Source organism: Maylandia zebra, linkage group LG20, assembly GCF_041146795.1.
Source record: "Maylandia zebra isolate NMK-2024a linkage group LG20, Mzebra_GT3a, whole genome shotgun sequence".
Lineage (NCBI taxonomy): Eukaryota > Metazoa > Chordata > Actinopteri > Cichliformes > Cichlidae > Maylandia > Maylandia zebra.
The window spans coordinates 11,180,054-11,199,041 of record NC_135186.1 but is presented as its reverse complement, the minus strand read 5'-3'; the positions used below and the strand labels follow the sequence as shown (position 1 = coordinate 11,199,041).

The 18,988-nt window shown below is 44.5% G+C and overlaps 1 protein-coding gene across 6 annotated transcripts in view; it reads left to right on the top strand.

Annotated features, from left to right (window-relative positions):
• agrn (agrin) overlaps positions 1-18,988 on the top strand; it is a 267,410-nt gene that overhangs the window by 183,133 nt on the left and 65,289 nt on the right. For all 6 annotated transcript variants that reach the window (XM_076878737.1, XM_076878740.1, XM_076878736.1 and 3 more), the window contains 2 exons: positions 1,845-2,048; positions 11,370-11,591. In XM_076878737.1, coding sequence (XP_076734852.1) covers positions 1,845-2,048; positions 11,370-11,591 — 426 coding nt within the window. The remainder of the gene's footprint in view (positions 1-1,844; positions 2,049-11,369; positions 11,592-18,988) is intronic.

The window sequence follows — 18,988 nt, the reverse complement described above, 5'->3', positions numbered from 1 at the left end:
TGAGTGCTACGTAGAAAGATATATACATGAGTGCAGGTGGTGATCAGTGCCAAACATGAAATGATGCAGTTACACAGCATAGGGTCATATGTTAGTGGCGGGGACAATCATGTGGTTATTGTTCATGTGTCCAACAGCAGAGGGGAAGAAACTGTTCTTGTGGCGAGAGGTTCTGGTGCGAATGGACCGGAGCCTCCTGCCTGAGGGGAGCAGGTCAAACAGACTGTGTCCAGGGTGAGAAGGGTCAGCTGAGATCCGGGCTGCACGCCGCAGTGTCCTGGAGGTGTACAGGTCCTGCAGAGATGGGAGTCTGCAGCCAATCACCTTCTCAGCAGAGCGCACAACACGCTGCAGTCTCTGTTTGTCCCTGATAGTGGCTCCAGCGTACCACACGGTGATGGAGGAGGTGAGGATGGACTCGATGATTGCAGTGTAGAATTGCATCATCGTCCGTGTTGGCAGGTTGAATTTCTTCAGCTGCCTCAGGAAGTACATCCTCTGCTGGGCTTTCTTGATGACGGAGGTGATGGTGGGCTCCCACTTCAGGTCCTGGGTGATGGTGGTACCCAGGAAGCGGAATGAGTCCACAGAGGTGATGGGGGTGTCAGTCAGGATGATGGGGGGGAGTGGGGCTGTGTGCTTCCTGAAGTCCACAATAATCTCCACTGTCTTCTGGGCATTCAGCACCAGGTTGTTGTGGCTGCACCAAGACACCAGACGTTCAACCTCTCTCCTGTAGGCAGACTCGTCCCCGTCCGAGATGAGCCCAATGACGGTGGTGTCATCTGCGAACTTGATTAGCTTGACAGACTGGTGGGTGGAGGTGCAGCAGTTGGTGTACAGGGAGAAGAGCAGAGGAGAAAGAACACAGCCCTGAGGGGAGCCGGTGCTGATGGTCCGGGAGTCCGAGACATTCTTCCCCAGCCTCACGTGCTGCTTCCTGTCCGTCAGGAAGTCAGTGATCCACCGGCAGATGGGATCAGGCACATTCATCTGGGAAAGCTTGTCTCGGAGATGGTCTGGAAGGATGGTATTGAAGGCAGAGCTGAAGTCCACAAACAGGATCCTGGCGTAGGTTCCTGGGGAGTCCAGATGCTGCAGGATGAAGTGTAGGGCCATGTTGATGGCGTCGTCTACAGACCTGTTGGCTCTATATGCAAACTGCAGGGGGTCCAGGAGGGGGGCCGTGAGGGTCTTGAGATGGGAGAGAACTAGGCGCTCAAATGACTTCATGACCACAGATGTCAGAGCCACGGGTCTGTAGTCATTTAGTCCAGTGATCCTAGGTTTCTTGGGGACAGGGATTATGGTAGAGGACTTGAAGCAGGCAGGCACATGACATGCCTGCAGTGAGGAGTTGAAGATGCCAGAAAACACTGGGGCCAGCTCGTTTGCACAGTGTCTGAGGGTGGCAGGAGACACGCCGTCTGGGCCGGGAGCTTTCCGAGCATTCAGACTCCTAAACTGCTTCCTCACATCTGCTTCATGAATATGAAGAGTTGTGGTCGGAGGAGGTGGTGTGAAATCCTCTTTTGTGTGGGGTGAGGGGGCGGGTGTTGCAGGTGAACAGTTTGAAGGTGGTGATGGCTCTATGGAGGGGGGGGAGGTGGGGGAATGAGTGTCCAAAGTGCCTCTATTGTTGGGGTCGTTGGAGGTGTGAAGGCTGCCTGATGGCTCGTCGAAACGGCAGTAAAAGTTGTTAAGGGTGTTGGCTAAGAGCAAGTCATCAGTGGAGTGGGGGGTTTTAGGCTTGTAGTTTGTAATATTCCTAAAACCTTTCCACACAAAGTAGGGTTATCCCCTGTACAATCCAAAGAAGCTGCATTGTTTTGTTTTTCTTGCAGACGAATGCAAGGACTGTCCCTTCTATGGTGTGTGTCTGGTGGAACAGCTGAGTGCCCGCTGCTCTTGTGATCCCATCGAGTGTGACGGCACCTACAAGCCTCTGTGTGGGAAGGATGGTAACACATACACCAATGACTGTATGCGACGCAAGGCGGAGTGCCTGAGCAAGACCCCCATCGCCACCAAGCACCTAGGACCCTGTGGTGAGTAGAGCTGGAGACTAGGAAAGGGTGGGTGGTGACCTGGTGGTTGGGATTCCTCCTTCTTTGGCTTTCGCACAAACCAGTGCTGAATCCCTGTCTTGGTGTGTCTTTCTCTGTGTATTTGTAATCCAATTTCAGTCTGTTTTTCCTGCTGAAGAGTCTAGGCTGATGGTACGTTCGTCTGTACTTAAAACTTTCCTGAAAAGTATCTGAAACGGTTGGGTGATGTCCTCTGAGTGGGGGAGGGGTGGGGTGTACATTCAGAAAGGATGGGTGTGCCAAAAAACAAAAACGGTGCCTTCAATTCGTCACCCATTCACCTCCCATCCATCTCCTCACCCCTGTCACGCTTCATCCCAGCATCTCAAACAGACAACCAAAATGAAACGCCACCTTCATGTTTCATTCATCCGCCCTCCGTCTTCTACTCCTTCACTGGTGCCAGTCTTCCACTTCAGTGGCTTTTGTCGTTTTTTCCTCCCTTGTCTTTGTCTTTTTGTCTTGTGTGCTCTTCTTGCATAAAAAAAGCTATTCTTTCTTGTTTCAGTGCGTCAGTCAGTCTGTCTGTCTATGTCCATTTGGCCGGCTTCCCGGTTGTCTGGCTGCAGGTGGCAAGTGGGGTCACCCAGTGGGCGACCTCATCAAGCGGATTCTCAGGGGTGAAGCCCTTCCCCTCGCTCCGTGCGGACCTAACAGGAGGGGTCTTGTACTGCTGTCTTTTTCCTCTCACTCTTTCTGTCTCTCTGTGTGTCTTTGTGGCATTAATGTCTTTTCCTTCTGTTTACCCTCCAGCAAAGATGTGATCCCTGAGGTTGGAGAAGTCTCCCTCTCTCCTCTTTGTGTTTTATTTTCAACCTAACCTGCCTAACCGATGCATACCTCTGATTAATCTCCTATTGCATGTTCAAAGTGCACGCCAGATCCCAACCTAACAGCTTCCCAAACAATCCCCCCCCCCCCGCTCCATCAATCAGGATTGTGTCGTAAAAAGCTTGCAACGATGCACCAAACCACGTGTAAGCATGATTCCTGCAGTAGGGCTGGAGTTCAGCTGCATTTTAATGAAACATTTTATATCCTACAAGGTCTTGAAAATACGATCATTCAGGTATGTGAAGATTTAAAATTCATTTCTGGATTGAACAGAAACCCAGTGAAGGGCTGAAGTATATGGTAGCACTAGTAGTAGTTCTACTAGTAGTAGTAGTAATTATAGTTTAATCATATTTTACACAGCTTTTTTTAGAATGTGTTATTTAGCTAGAAAATTAAAATTTTGTGCAAATCTGCATTTATGTCTTCTAGAACTGATGTTGCTAAATCAGAAAAATGAAGCCACTCGATTTTACTTTGGTATAGACACTGTCTAGCGGAGCGCATGTTAATTACGCAGAGAACATCCTTAGTGAAAACATTAAAAGACTGAGGTCAGGTGGCTGTATGTGTAGGTAACACAAGAGGTTTCTCCTGTTGTACATCAGCTTCTTAACGGTCAACACCATCGCCACAACCCTGCCTATCCTTAACCATCCCCTTCACTTTAGTTTACTTGCTATAATTTCTCTGTTAAGCTTAAACCGTCTCACGGTGGCACAGATATTGTGAAAAATAAATGATTTTCAAAACATTAAACACTGTAATTGAACAAAATCCGATTTAATGCGGAGCTGCCCCATATCAACATTCTTGCTGGTGAAAGTCTGCCAGCTGAATGTATTGTGAATTGCTCTTTGTTAATAAAAGAAGAATGAAGAGATTTGTTAGCCTCTAAGCTTAGTGAGCCAACCTTAAGCTGCACACACTTCATTCAAGGTTCGGTGTGTAAAGCAGGTTGGCAGGATTTCAACCGATATCATAAGATGTTCAAGGCCCATTCTGTTCTCGGCACTGACACGCTCTGTCTAGCGTGTTTCCTCGTGTTAAAGGGCTGATTTAAAGGGTTGATTCACCCAAATTAAGATGACATCTGTTTTAAAGCTGTAGCGCAGAATGCACCAATATTTTTAATCATGTGTCATTTACGTATCCGAGTGTCTCTGTGATCATTTTTAGAGATGATTTGAAGACCTCGTCTTGAGTTAATCTTTTTCAGAGTCAGGGTTTTTTTTTTTTTTTGCTCTTTCCCATCACAACGCTGATAGCCCAGCATGCGTGATAAAGCTGGAGTAATCTGCTCATGCTTTTCGGTGTGACATTACCTCAAACAAGAAATCCGCCCAACAGACGCGTTGTGTAATCACGTTCAGAGTTGCTGTCCGCATTTTTATTGTTGTTGCGACAGAGGCCGATAAAACGAGAGAAATCCGTCCATCTTCTAGGCACTGGGGCGAAGCTGAATACCAAAGTTATCTCCAGTCGTCAGCGTCAGGAGACACCAAAACTCATTTGCATTATTCGGCCGTCTGAGCTGTGAATAAATTAAATAGTGGAAATGGCAGCGCGAGCGCTTATATATTTTGCTCTGTTTCATTATTTCTGGCAAATGCTGCCTCAGTTCAGCCCCCTCCCCTCCCTCGTTTGTTTCGCTCTTTTTTTTTTTCTCCCTCCTCGCTCTTCATCCTTTCCTCCCTTCCACTGCGCATCGCAGCCGTCAGCGGATGGTACTATGTTTCTTTAATGCATTTTTATTGACATTTGCATATTTTTCAAAACACAGCGCCACAAACGCCACCGCCCCCCGATACGGTTTTAATTAAACATCAAAAGAGGCAAGCCTAGGTGCCCACTGAGACTGTTGGTTTAGTCAGACAGATGATATGCATGCAAGGAGTGTGTGTGTGTGTGTGTGTGTGTCGGTGTTTCCATGTGTTTAATCACATTAGAACTCTCACTCTTAATTTTTCTTTTTCTTTCTTTCTTAAATGAAACTATATTCAACCTTGTAGCGTGTAGATCTCTCACTGTAAACCAAAAAAGATTCACCTGACAGATGCACATAATTTAAGGATGTGAGCATCTTCCGAACTGACTTCCAAAGCACTGAGTTCTCTTAAGAATCAATCGATAGCCTATCAGAACGCACGTGCCAACACACTTGCAGCCATGACAGTACTGTCAAAGGTCAAATCAGAATGAGAGCTGTGTCAAACAGTCCCACGCACTCAGTTGCCCACCATGTCAAGATTATAGGCAAAGTTTCATGTATCTGATCAATTAAATGAGTGGTATTTAATAATTTTTGAGCTTTTTCATTTCATTCTCTTGTTTCACTGGTTGAGTGGTGGGTTAGGTGGAGTGATCGATCACTCTGCCAGCTGTCAAACGGATGAAATTCTCCAGTTTTGACACAGTCATAAATCTCTTCTCATGTGGGTGACAGCCCTTAATGTCACCCCTCCCCTGCCGGTACTCACCCCCACAATGGATTGTGCTGTAAAGAAACCCAACATGTCTATAACGTCCTGACGGCTGTCCTCCCTAGGGGGGAAAAACCCCCAAATTGATTGATATCCAAACCTTCAATTTAGAGATGAAGACACCACGTGACTTTTAGCTGATTTACTTAAGTCCAGACAGAGTCACAAATCTTCCAGAGGTCTGTAAACACGCGAATGACTTTTGCTGGAAATGAATCAGAGTAGACTGCTGGGAAGGAGGACGGACAGGTCAGCAGCCTTGGTTTCTAAGATGGAAACATAAGAGTCGTTTGGCACCAACAGAGGAAAAGATCTATCAACTTTTAAAGAGGTTCAATTATTTACTGGACTTTGTGTGACTTATTCATAGACCAGGTTGCTGTTCTACAGTACACACACACAGTTTTAATAGCAGGTTAAAACATAATTGCAACCCCGACGTGCAGTCGAACTTGCCTTCATCCGACGTTTGAATAAAATGCAAGAAAATGTCTGCAGTGGTTAATTTGAGATTGATTGTAAATCTCCCCAGATGGCCTCTGTTAAGTGTTTCACACTACACAAGAATATTTTTAGGCTAATGCAAAGAAATCCTGTTTTTCTTCCCCTCTGTCAGCACAGCAGGCTATCAGCAGAAACTAAGCAAGGAAGTGTGCATGTAGCGTGGTCTGTTGCAGAAATGTTCTTGTATTTTCAGCTATATTTAGAGGACCGAGCAATGATGGGAGACTCTTTGATGTTTGAGTCTATTGTATTCTGATTCTATAAAATTTCCCCATTGATAAAAGTGATGTGAAATAACAGAGCAACTTAAAGTGCTAGCTCCTGTATTTACGAAGTATATTTGCTATGCCTTTCTGCCAAAAAAGACACTGAGTCAATCTGAAGCTGAAAACCAAAAAAGCAACACGAGACAGCCCATTAATTGGAAGAAAGTATCTTTTCAACAACTTTTTTTCCCCACATAAATGATTGTGCTTGTTAAAATGCCTTTAAAAAAAGGAATCTATTTATTTGATATGAGGGAACCAGACTGTGTGTAAAATTAATTACTTTTGCAGTGAAAATGCATAATTAAATCTTTGCCTTCTCTCCTCTATCTTGGCCCAAAGTTGCGCTGTAGCTTACTTCCTGCCCAGCGGGCATGCTATTTTGGTGCATATTCAGTAGTAATCAATGGAAAAGACTACAGGAGTGCATAGCTGCTCACCACAGGTCCCTGGAGCCCGTTCATGTACTAGCCTCACGTCTGGTATTAACAGAATACGAAGTAGAGAGGGCCCTCTGAATTGGTGGTTATGTTGTTCATAAAACAAAAATACAAGCAGCAGTGTTGCTTTTTAGCACATAAAGGAGAATGATTCAGTAAAATCAGTAACACAAGGCAGCCTATTAGAAACACACGCACACATAAACAAGGAGTGAACAAATGAAGGAGCTGGTTTTGAGGACACAAAATCCGCGGCTCTTTTGTCATTTCGTGTGTACACAGCTGTGTGCGAGAGAGCGAGCGAGCGCAATCACAAGTGCAGAAAAGCTCACGCAAGTGCAAGTTGCTTGAAATGTGTTGCCTGTCGCCTCTGGAGGTTAACACAAAATCACTCAGTGGAAGACACATTGTCATTGACAAAGAGCTCTGCAAAGCAGGAAAGAAAAAAATCTGTCACCTTAGGTGTCAAGACTTTGTGCAGAATATTTTATCATTTGCATGTTTATTTGATGAGCATCTCCCCCCTGCGCGTTTGTGATTGGACTAACAAACAGTCGCGAAGCCTGAGTGTGTAAGTCAGCCTGAGATCACCAGTGCTGTTATTGCTAATCAAGTTAATTAGAGGAAGTGCCGCGGGAGCCTGATTGACGGCAGCTAGGGACCGCCGGTCCACTTACTGCGGCCCGCAGGCTGTCATTGAGCAGAAATTGCAGAGAAATGTGGGTCAACGGGGTGTCAGGAGTGACTTGAGGCGGGCTTGGTGTTCCGTTGGGGTGTGATCAGCCATGCAGTTCTTTCAATTTCAACAGTTTTCTTTTCATTTTTTAAAAAATGTCTTCCTAGGCCTTCCTCGTGCTGTAGCTCCTGATTTGATCGGAGATGCAGTAAGTGAAGCGAACTGGTGTGCCGTTTTTTCTTTACTTTTTTAAACTTCCTGCAACATACACACCCTAATTACTAGATCACCACCTTTTTTGGATTAGACCAACAATATTTGCGTATCATCTCATCTCTGACGGATATATCTCAAAAGATCAGGGGATGCCAGCTTGTGTCCCCTCCCCGTGTTATTTTTGCTCGTCTCTATTTTGAAGAGCAACACATTCTTAGTTGTACAAGCACAAAGAGGCTTCGACTCACCTCCTGCCTGTGATAAGTATTCAGTGGTAGACAGACACAGCCTGCGGGTATGCCTTTTGCTGTATGCTAATATAGCCTTTTCTCTGCACCTCCCTCTCCCTCGACTAATATGATACATAAATGTTTTTAATGTGAGGGAGGTAAAGGGAGTCGGATCAAAGCCCTGACAGTGGAGACACACAGAAGGCGGGATTTTGCTGCAGATTGGCTGCACCCTATTGGAATCCTGTGTTGTAATGGGTTGCAGTTGTAGGTGATTATTCCTGCCAGTTGGCCACTGCAAGCATCACCTGGATTACACTGATTCACTGCCCTGCATAATATAGGGAATGATTTGGAATTGCACACAGACCCGAGGGGGGAAAAGTCCAATTAACATATGTATGAGCTGAGCGGAGATGGGAGGAAACGCTCGCCAAAATAATCTCCCAGCATTTCAGCGACATGTTACGGTGGGGTTAACAGTGTGGGCCCGCTGACTGCAGCAGCCACAGTCACAGCTGAGTCTGACCGGAGCGCGCCGTGCCATCGCGCAACCTAACAAGGAGCCGTTAAGCTTTATAAGCAGCACTGTGGTGTCCTTGGCACTTTATCTGTCATATAACTCCACTAAGTGAGCAATAATAAGACTTCAGGCAGACAGGTAAGCAATCAGGGAATCAGAGGAACGTGTCCTCTCAATATTTGACGTGGTCTGCTAGTGACACTGCGGCCTAACCCGAAGTAATCCCCTCCTGAGTCCTGAAGTGGAGGCATGCTATTAAAATACCGCACTAATTAAAATGGATAAATTTACATGCCTCCTAGCAGGAGAGGATACAGACTGAGGCGACACCCGGAATGTAAAGTCCTGTCAGCCGGTGTGGTAGTACAGAAACAGAGCAGATTACACACTAGCAGAGCTGAATCCTTGATTGGAGAATAGAGAGAGGGAAAAGTATTCGTGCCTTTTTTCTTCTCCTTCCACTTTTCTCTATCCATGAGAGACAATTCACTGCACCTGCTCAGCCACTAAAACAATGCCTTGGCTACTGTGCTATGTGTTTGGCACCTCCCATCTAACTGTCAAGCTAATTTTCGTGCATAAAACAGAACACTTTAAAGCCAGAAACTATAGTGTATTCTGGACTTGCCTGAAAGAAGGACTGATACATGCATGAAGAGATGGATTTTTCTATTTGGGAGAAGACCAGAGAGCGAAAGAGAGCTGGAAAAGGCTTGTGAGCGACCAAGCTTAGGCCCGCCATTTCAAAGCTTCTCCCTGCATCCAAGGGAAAGTAAAAAGACAGCTTCAGTTCTTTTTTTAACTGTGTCACAAGATTCTTTTTACACTTGGGGAGATTGTCTTTTTTTTCACCCTCGTATATTGTCTCCAGTTAATAAATCAGGCAGAAATTTTGCCCCCCAGAGGTGGAGGATGATAAAAAAAATAGTTTTGGAGGGGAATTCTTTCATCTTTTTTATGAGTGTGAAACAAAGAGAATGGGAGACAAAGGCCTTATCGGAGGCTGCAGTTGTGTTTTAGGAGCCCGTCCTTGGGAAGTGGGCTGGTGAACTTTAATGCAGGCCAAGGTTGTACAGTTAAGCTCGGATCACAAGCGTACAACGGTTACACGCACTTGGAGACACACACACACAGACACAAGGCGTTGAAATGAGATCACAGGGAATCAATTGTTTTTGAAGCGGCACCGAATTAAGCGGCATTGAGCAGCTTTCATATTTATGTGGCACCTCCGAGCTCTTTTGAAAAGCCAGCTCGCCTTCCCAACGCAGAAATCAATAACGGTGTTTCACCCTTTAATCTGAAACACTCACCCTCGGAAATGAGAGCGCCCGCGCTCGAGATCGGGAAAGATTTGCTCAATTACAGTTGTGGGAAAACAGTAGGCGGTCGTGGACAAACTATGTTACATCTGCTCTCATTTTTATTTTAATATCTGCAGTTCAGCTCAGGAGTGATCATAATTCAGACAGATGAGCCAAATGATCTGTCTTATGTAGATAACACTGATCTTTATCCCACATACCCCCTTTCTTTCATCAGAGTGCAACAAGCTAATTGCCACCGTCTGCGTTATCAGTTGATAATTTCCCCCCTCGTGTTAGCGCTACGAGTTGAGGCTCAGCTGAACATCCCTGAGCTGATAAATGAATCATGGGGCTTCGCACATGCCAAGTCAGCCCCCCACCCACAACACCCCCGTGTTACTATCTAATCCCATAATGGTCTCAATAATGATGGAGCCATGGGTGGCGTCATTACAAAGGGCAGTTTCCATGACAGCACCTCTACTCATCTAACCAAAGCTCACAAGAAAGGTGGCGCAGAAGGAGGAAGCAAGTTTTGTTTCGCTTTGGTTGTGAAACGGCACCACTTTCCATTTCAACCACGGCTTCTCATCAGAAACTATTTGATGCCTCCGTCTGCGTTTTCCTCTAATCTGCAGACACACCACATTTAGCAGAGGGATCCGTTCCTCATGCGTGAAACTTTCTAAATGAAAACCACTACGGTGCCAGGCTATCATCTTTCGCTCGCTCTCGATACCGGAGTGTGCACCATCCCACCTAAGGCTTCAATCTTCCGACCGTCGGGCTGAGCCGGCAGCGCTCGCGCACGCATGCCGGCGCCCCCGACTCAGAGAGCACACGATGCCATATAATATTTTCCCTGGTACATAAAGCTTTAAAGAAGTGATGGGATGGGAGGCTGTGATCAAAGCGTTGTTCACGCCCATTTTTTTTCGTCAGGTTTTCACTCTGTTCTGATCAAGTCAGGTTTTATCGGCCCTGGCCTACACCCATCTGCCGCTACCAGAACCATGGGTACAAAATCCTGTCCTCGTTTTAATGAAGTCATGCTGGAGTTAGCGTGTGAGGAGAAAAGACTGAGGCAGACACCTCTCTCTGATGTTCACATTTCATATCTGCCTCTGCCCAGGAGCTTGCCTTTTTTGAATTATTAAGCAGAGGGCTCTTTCTTCTTTTCGCCTATTTCTTTCTCTTTTTAATTCTCTCACTCTCTCAAAAAGCAAACTCTATCCCTGGTGCTCTTCCTTTTCTTGCTCCTGCATGTCAGTTCAACCAGCTTTGGCTGAAGCAATGGCTCTCACTGAGATGCAAATGGCAGCCTTTGAAGGGGCACACTGGGAACGTCAATTAATCCAGGCGTTTACGCGCAGGAAAAAAAAAAAAGGCAGTGCAACCATTGTTCGTAGGCTGTTTCATCTCTATTGTGCTACAGGGACATGTTTTTATCCACTGTCCTCGTGCCTCTGGATTCCGTGGACTCTTCAAAGATTCAGGATACATCAGGATAGGTACAAAGGCAAGGAAATGACATAGGAAACTAAGGAAGTTGAGGTGACACAGGACTAGGGCTGCATTGCATATTCCATCATATCTCTGTTTCTCCCTAAACCCTTTCTAACACAAAAACCAGCGCTTCTATTTGTAGCGATATTCTAACTTACCTCACTATCACCTGTGCTCTTTTGCAACCCCAGACTTCTCTCCAACCTCAACTTTATATTCTCCCCGACCACTAAGGCTGTACTGTTTGCTACCATGCCTCTAACTGTGATCTCTGTCTCTTGGGTGGTCGGCCTTCAGATCTCAACATACCGAGCCCGTGCTTGCATGTAGCGTGCAGTCACGGGGCAGAGTGTGTGGTCAAGAACAACGAAGCGGTGTGCGAGTGTTCCGAAGCCTGCCCGCAAACGTCCGACCCCGTGTGCGGATCCGACGGCCAGACCTACGGCAGCCCCTGCGAGATGCGATTGATGGGTTGTGCGCTGCAGAAGGAAATCAGCATCCAACACAAAGGACCCTGCGGTGAGTACTCACTGTCACAAAACCCAAATATAAAAGTGCTTGCATCTCAGTAATGAATTTCAAATTAACGTCATGCTCGTACGGTCACATTGCCCCATGCAGTCAGCTATAGTGAGGAGACATGACTGTGAAATGCTGTGAATCATAGCTTACAGACATGGAAGGATCTCGGAATATGATTTAGCAAATTAATTAATAGCACCACAATGCGGAGAGGCAAAATTATAATCCACAGACGTTAACAATTAACACACATAACTTTATATTCATGTGTGACCCCACTGGGAGCCGTTTCAAATCCAGCAAAGGCAAATCAATACTTAACACACTGATGAATTTCATGATCCCTTGTCCGTTACTCTTTATCTGTTCCTCTGTGCTCATCATCAGCCCTTCTATAGCAACACCACAACTCCAATTTGCCTGTTTTGACCTTTAAGTGAAGATGCACTTTGCTTTTGATGAAACAGAGCGCGGTGCATATTTTTCTGTAATTGGCTACATGAGTCACTTGGCTTTGTCTTTCACTGCCGGAGTATCAGCTAGTCATTAGTATACCAGCGACAGTGGAGCTTCAAGTGGTAAAAATATCTCTATACCCACTATGCTGGCACACAGCCATATGGACAGGTTTTTGCAGCTTGGTAAAGCCACTCAGTGAGTACTCCGTGGCATAATGCCATTTTGCAACGCCAATTTTCCCATGGACTCTAATTGGTTATTGAGTATTCTTGCTTGTCTACAATCCAGTCATTCTCTTTTTACTCAAACTGGGCAGAAGTACAGTGGCTGTTAGCCCCATGGCCAGACTGTCTGTGTAACTCAATTTTAATGCAATAGATTTTTTTTCCTGCATATTTTGACGACAGCAAAAGTCTGTTGGCCTCTGCAGTACTGTATTTGTGGATGAGATGAGCAGTTTCAAACATGATGAGTGCAGCACAATCAGTTTGGTCTTCGTGATCTAAAGTGTGAAAAGATTTTATGGTTGTTACTTATTTATTTATTTTATTTTTTGCACAAAGGAACCAAAGTCTTTTAACAGAGCTTGTTTTTTTAGAGTTTTATACTTAGAATGACAGAGTTAGTTCCTGGAGAGTTGCTATGTGGACTCTCTGCCTGCCTGTGTACTACATCTGTCATCCTCCCCTCCCAGCTTTCTCTTAATTGAACTCCAGCGTGTAAGGATGTATGCCGCAGAGAAACAGATCTAAAGCAGTGTTCAGTTGGTGGGCAGGCACGTCAGTGCCACACCACAGGTAGACGGCTCGGAGTCCCTCCGCGGTAATGAATAGTCTTTATTTTAAAAAGCGAGAGGCAGGACGAGCTGGCGGGGCTGAGGGACTCTGTGTGTAATCCAGCACTATGGATGGTTCTTGGCTCCCAGAGGAACAGGCCTGCGTCAGCGCAATGGTGCCATAAAAATGCTGAGGCATTGGCTTGCCAAGCGCGAGCCAGCCGAGAAATGATGGCGATGATAATGTGGGTTATTTCTGGGCTGTTTGCACAGCTTTACTGGGCTTTTATTCAGCACCATAACAACTGACTGACTTAAGCTATTATCTCACCTAATTATCACCAGCTATTCCCTTCACTAATATACTATACAGGTTCACGAGGCAGAAAAGGAGCGAAACAATATGTGCTGCCTTCAGGTGGAGTAGGAAGAATAGGAATTAACTGTTAAAGATATATGAAGGTGTATGAAAGAAGGTGAATAAAATGAGAATGTCTGACCTTTGCACTGCAGAAGAGCAGCAGCACTGGTGATAATTAGGCTTACAAAATATACAGACTGTGCAAAAGTCTCGAGCCCCCCCTCATTTCTTTAGATTTTATTTCCAAGAAGCCAGACCTTCTTATATATGTGTTTTTTCTTTGTCAGTAATTCTCCAGAAGCTCTTTCGTCATTTTTATTTGGACATTGGCTGTTTTTTCACACATTTTCAGTCCATACCTTGTTCCTGACCATTTTCAGATAAGTGTTTTTTGCTTGTTAAGCCACTTTACACTGCTATGATTTACTCAATTTCATACCAAAAAGGCAATTACCTAAGAGTTATTATCTGACAGCTTTAACAACAAAAGAATAATTGGCAGGATTAAACAACTACAGTAGATCAATTGTAGCTAAAAGTCATGTCCTTAAGAAATAGGAAAACAATAAGGAGACATAGGAAACGATCCAAGATGCATCTGGACCTTCAGCTAATGCTCACCAAACCTTCATCAGAAATAGTCCCAGTGGAAGAGTGGCCATCAAGAAGCCATCTTTAGGTGAGGTAAACAGTGAGAAAAGGCTGAGATATGCCAAATTAAACAGGAGTTGGACTGAAAAGTGGCAACGGGTCTTATACATCAGGATATACATTACTGTACTGTACAGAGGAGGTCAGTAGAGAGGTGGGTGTCTACATTCATCTGTAAAACATGGTGTAACCTCTCTAAACGAAATGCCAGTGTAACTGCCAGTAAAAGCATACCTGGAAAGAAAAGAAAACCCACAGTGGAACACTATCAGTCATGTACTGGCCTCCCCAGAGCCTAGACCTCGACATTAATGAAGCAGTGTGGGATCATCATGATAGAGAATGGAACAAAAGGCAGCCAAGATCCAAAGAAGAGCTTTGAATGTCCTTCAGGAAGCCGGAAGAACTATTCCTACTTAAAGACATTACAGAAAGTCTACATAAGAGAGTTCAGGCTGAGTTGAATAATAAAGGTGGTCATACCAAATATTAACTTTCAGCCTTATTAGAACTGTAAAACCTCAAACTTTACTGTTGTCTTACTTTGTGTATTTCCATGTGTATTTGAATTTGTTTGAATAAATCGGTGCACCTGTTTCCCATTTTCCTAACAAAATATAAAGAGATGAGGGGCGGCAGTACTGTTGGTCTTTATATTATTTCATTTATATGATTTCCAGAACACTCACCAAGGAAAGGATGCATTTGTTTACTGTTGCCGTTTTGTTATTTCCATCCAAATGCTCTATAGTGTGTACGCTGTCATATTTATGGCTGCCAGGCTCAGAAGTAGGAGCTTAGGTGAGGCTGTGAGGGTAGCAATAGTGTAGCGGGTGAGAGAAGTGCCACAACAGGGAACTTAACTGTGTATGTGTGTGTGTGTGGGGAGCTTATTGCCTCTCATGGGCCCAGACATAATTTCATTTCTATCCCTCCGGCCTGGAAACATAGTGGTTATCTATATGGCTCAGGTGCAACCTGATAGCAATATGAGTGACATTTGTTATTATTCAGAGATTTTTCCTCCTCCTGCATTGGAGTGGCGGGCCACCTTGTAACAGGGGCTGGAAGAGGTACACTTGGTTAATAGACCCCCCAGCTGGATATCAGTCACCCCAGGAAAAAAGCCCATTCATGCTGACTACCCAAACAGATGAGAGCAGAGGTGCCTGAATCATTTGAGAAACAGAAATAACAACTTCCCCTTTTTTCTCCCACAGGTGTTGGAAATGATATTCTCAGTTGAGTAAGAAATATAGGTCACAGAGGCAGCCTGTGAGAAAAAAATGAGAGAATAAAAGAGGGCAGAGGGAAAAAGGGAGGAGAATGTGATAAATGTTCATAGGAAAGGAGATGGAGGTAAATAAGATGATGAGGCGCAAAGAAAGTGGGGGGCAGAGTTAATAGTGTACTGGCCAGGCATGCATCAACAGGGGAGTTGTTATCACCCAGGCATGTTCACAAGCCTTCAAAACACAAAGCAACATGCTTCTTTCTGTTTAATCCTGAGGTACTACTCCTCCCAGACCCCCTCAGCTGCAGTTCAGGTGTTCCCCAGTAAGGATATCTAAAAAATGCTGTAAAGCTGGAGGGTCTTTGTTGTTGTTTTTTCTGTTCAATGAGTCAGTTCTTTATGTTTTCAAGGACACTTTTCTACCAACCCACTCCTGTTCCTCCTTCTCACCTTCAGCTCCACAAACACTTTGTCCAAACACAGCAGCACAAACTGTTAAAGTGCAAAGTTGCTAACATCAGATCTCTGGGACTCCAAGGGGACCTTGACAAAATATTAGCAGGTCCTCATCCAAAGGAAGAAAGGTTTTCTTTGATAGTTAAAGACATGCGTGAGGATATTATGAAACCCTGATTCCAAAAAAGTTTGGATCCCATGTTATTAAAACGTTAATACAAACTGAATGCAATGATTTGCAAATCTCATAAACCAATGATTTATTCACAGTAGAACATAGAAAACAATGTTTAAAATGCTCCATTTTACTATTTCATGAGAAATATTTGCTCATTTTGAATTTGATGGCGGCTGCAGGTCTCAAGATGATTTGTATATGGGCAGCAAAGGGTTGGAAAAACTAAGTGGTACTAAAAAGAAACGGCTAGAGATACATTTTACAAAGGATTAGGTTAACTGGCAATATGTCTGTAACATGACTGGGTACAAAAAGAGCATCTTAGAGAGTTTCTCAAAAATAAAAGGTGGTTACAGGCTCACCAGTCCGGAAAAAATGACATATACAAACTTCAAAATAACATTTGTCAATGTAACATTGTATATCTCCAAGTCTAGGGCAGGGCTGTTGAACTCCAGGCCTCCAGTTCATTACCAGGCCTCTGGAGAACTTCAAGACATGTTGAGGGGGTAATTTAGCCATTTATATGTGTTGGATCAAGGACACATCTAAAACCTGCAGGACACTGGCCCTTGAGGCCTGGAGTTTGACACCTGTGGTCTAGGGTATATTAAATCTGATGTTTCTGATAATCCGGAGAACTCTTTGTGCAAGGGACAAGGAGGAAATTCAACATGTGAACCCCACAATCTTCAGGCCTTCAGGTGGCACTGTATCAAAAACAGACATGGAAATCACTGCCCAGGCTCAGGAACAGTTTGTGTGGGTACCACCGTAGCTCACTTGTTAGGCCATGCAACCATGTTCAGCTTGACCTGGACCTTGCTCCCTGCCATGCCAGTATTACCATTTTAGAGAGCACCTTCAGACAGTTTAGAAACATACTGTAGATTTCACATATGCCAAACTTGTATACCCCAGCCAGAGTCTAGATTAAGCACACCTTATTGCCAGACTCATGGCAGACTTGCTCTGAATGGCGAACATTCTAACTCCCGTGATCTGGGTGCCAGTGCTGCCTAAATGGTTGCCCAAATGTTATTAAGCATATCTAATGATCAGCCGATCTCCATACTCACAGCTGGCAGCTGTTTTTGGACCAGAGAATGGTGCCATCTTTGAGCCTTTATTGGCCTGAATCATTCTGCTGTAAAGGCAGAACTAATTTTAGCTGACTCTTAAGCTATTTAGTGAATATTTGTGTCAGGTTTTTTATCAGAACTCACACAAAAAGGCTTTAAAATATCTTACTTTGATCTTGGACAGTGTGTCATACTCTATATTTCTCTAGGTTCTTGCGCCTGAAAAGCATTTGCATGAGATGAAAGATCCCCTGTTGTAATATCTCCCATTCTTTATTGTCATGTCTGTGTTTCATAATGGCCAGCCAGACTTTTTACCTTAAATTTTGAACTTTTAATGGTTGCGAGGTTGCCTTCAGAAACCACTGAAACCCAGAAATGGTGATGACAGACTTGAAGACGACTGATTCAGAGATCAGACATGACAAAAAGTACACATCCTAACATTATCAGTAATGGCAACAATCTCCTCTCTTTTCCCGGCTTTGAACTGAGGCTCCCCTCCTCTTCTGTCTGTGATGCATGTTGTCTGGAGGATCAGGCAGTGCAGAGAGCCAGGTGCGAGGGGCAGGAGCTGATAAAGAAGCGAGGCTACTATCAGGACACAGGGCCTGATAAAGGACAACACTCACCACTTCCACTTCCTGATTTATAGCTGTCTCAGCCACAGAGGATCCACGACCACAGCAGTACACTTTTACTATGTTTTATGTTTATTTCTTTTTTGTCATAGAAAAGCTGTGCAGGGGAGATTCTTTTTTTTCCTCGAGAGCAATGAAAATAATTGTTAAGTACTCTTAGCCATTAAATACTGACAAAAGCAATAATGGTACCTCAATACTCCACTCTTATGTGACACCCCATTGTGAAAGTATGGTGTGGTAATCTTCTGCAAGATTGTGGAATCTGCAGGAATTTGCTCCCATCCTATAAAGAAAATGCATCAGTGAGGTCAGCCACCGACGCTGAGGTCTGGATTGCTGTGTGTGACCGAGATGATAGCAAGAGTATTGAACGGGTCTGTGCTGGTCAGGTCTTCAACAGCAAAATAGTGTAAAGGTCCTTCTGCAAAAAAAAATGTGACATGTTGGAAAAGGTCAGAGCAATCCAAAAACTGTTGCAACAAACTTGGAGCCTAAAATATGATTATAGAAAAATGTCATCGGGTGCCAAGGCACTCAGATGTCCCCAAACTCAAACTCAAGACAGAAGGCCACACTGTGAAAAATAGCCCCAGAGCAAAAGCACACATGAATTTAGCATAGACAGTTGCCCTGAATGTCCTGCTCGTGCAGTTTAATTTAAGCATATCTTCATAGAACTGATCATTCCACCTCCACAGAATGAAACGTTTGCTCCTACAGGCTCCCACAGGCCATGTACTGTACATAAAGTGCCACGTTTCTTGCCATATCCACTTCTAAGTGGATAGCTGTTAATCAAGAAAGCAGCGGATGCCCACATTAGATGGAGAGATGAAGGAAATGAATGGCTCTAAAAGAGTAATAAACAGATTAATAATGTGGAGGGTTCCAGCAGCCAGCCTTGCCTCTCTCAATTAGTGCTAAATCAGCAGTGGGTATTAGCCTGCCCCTAATTGAATGTGATAGTGAGCTGTGCTAATGCAATCCTCCCAGTGTAATTGGTGTCAGAGGAAAAGGTGTCTATACTACTAGCCTTTTCTGTGTATGAGGACTTGGATTTGCCTTCTCATTTTTCTTTCATGTCCCCATGAGGGCTCAGTCAGCACCCTGAGCCTGCCCTGCTGTTTCTTTTGAGGGAAACGTTGTCTCAGCCAATCAGTCAACAGATGAGCTAGATAAATCCTCATACTAAAATCAAGGATTTCAAAAGCTCTCTTTGCTTTTTTTCTGGTAGCATCTGGCGAGAGAATACAGATGTTCTCAGCTTGATTCTGACTGAAAAGCGGTGGAAAAACAGCATATTTTGGGCCATATATAATTAGCCTTACAATCTTAAGGGAAAGCGTGATTTGTCGCACTCAGTTGAGGCTAGTTCTTTTCAGCATCCGCTGCTGAGAAGGCTTCCCAAAAAATGGTGCTGGCTACTCCCATCCAGTACCTGGCTTTCACTACTTACAACAATTGCTATTCCGGCCAAGGAGTTCAATTCTTGTCTCATCAGAGCAGAGAATTGTTTCCTTCATGCTTTCAGAATGATTTAAGTGTAATTTGGCA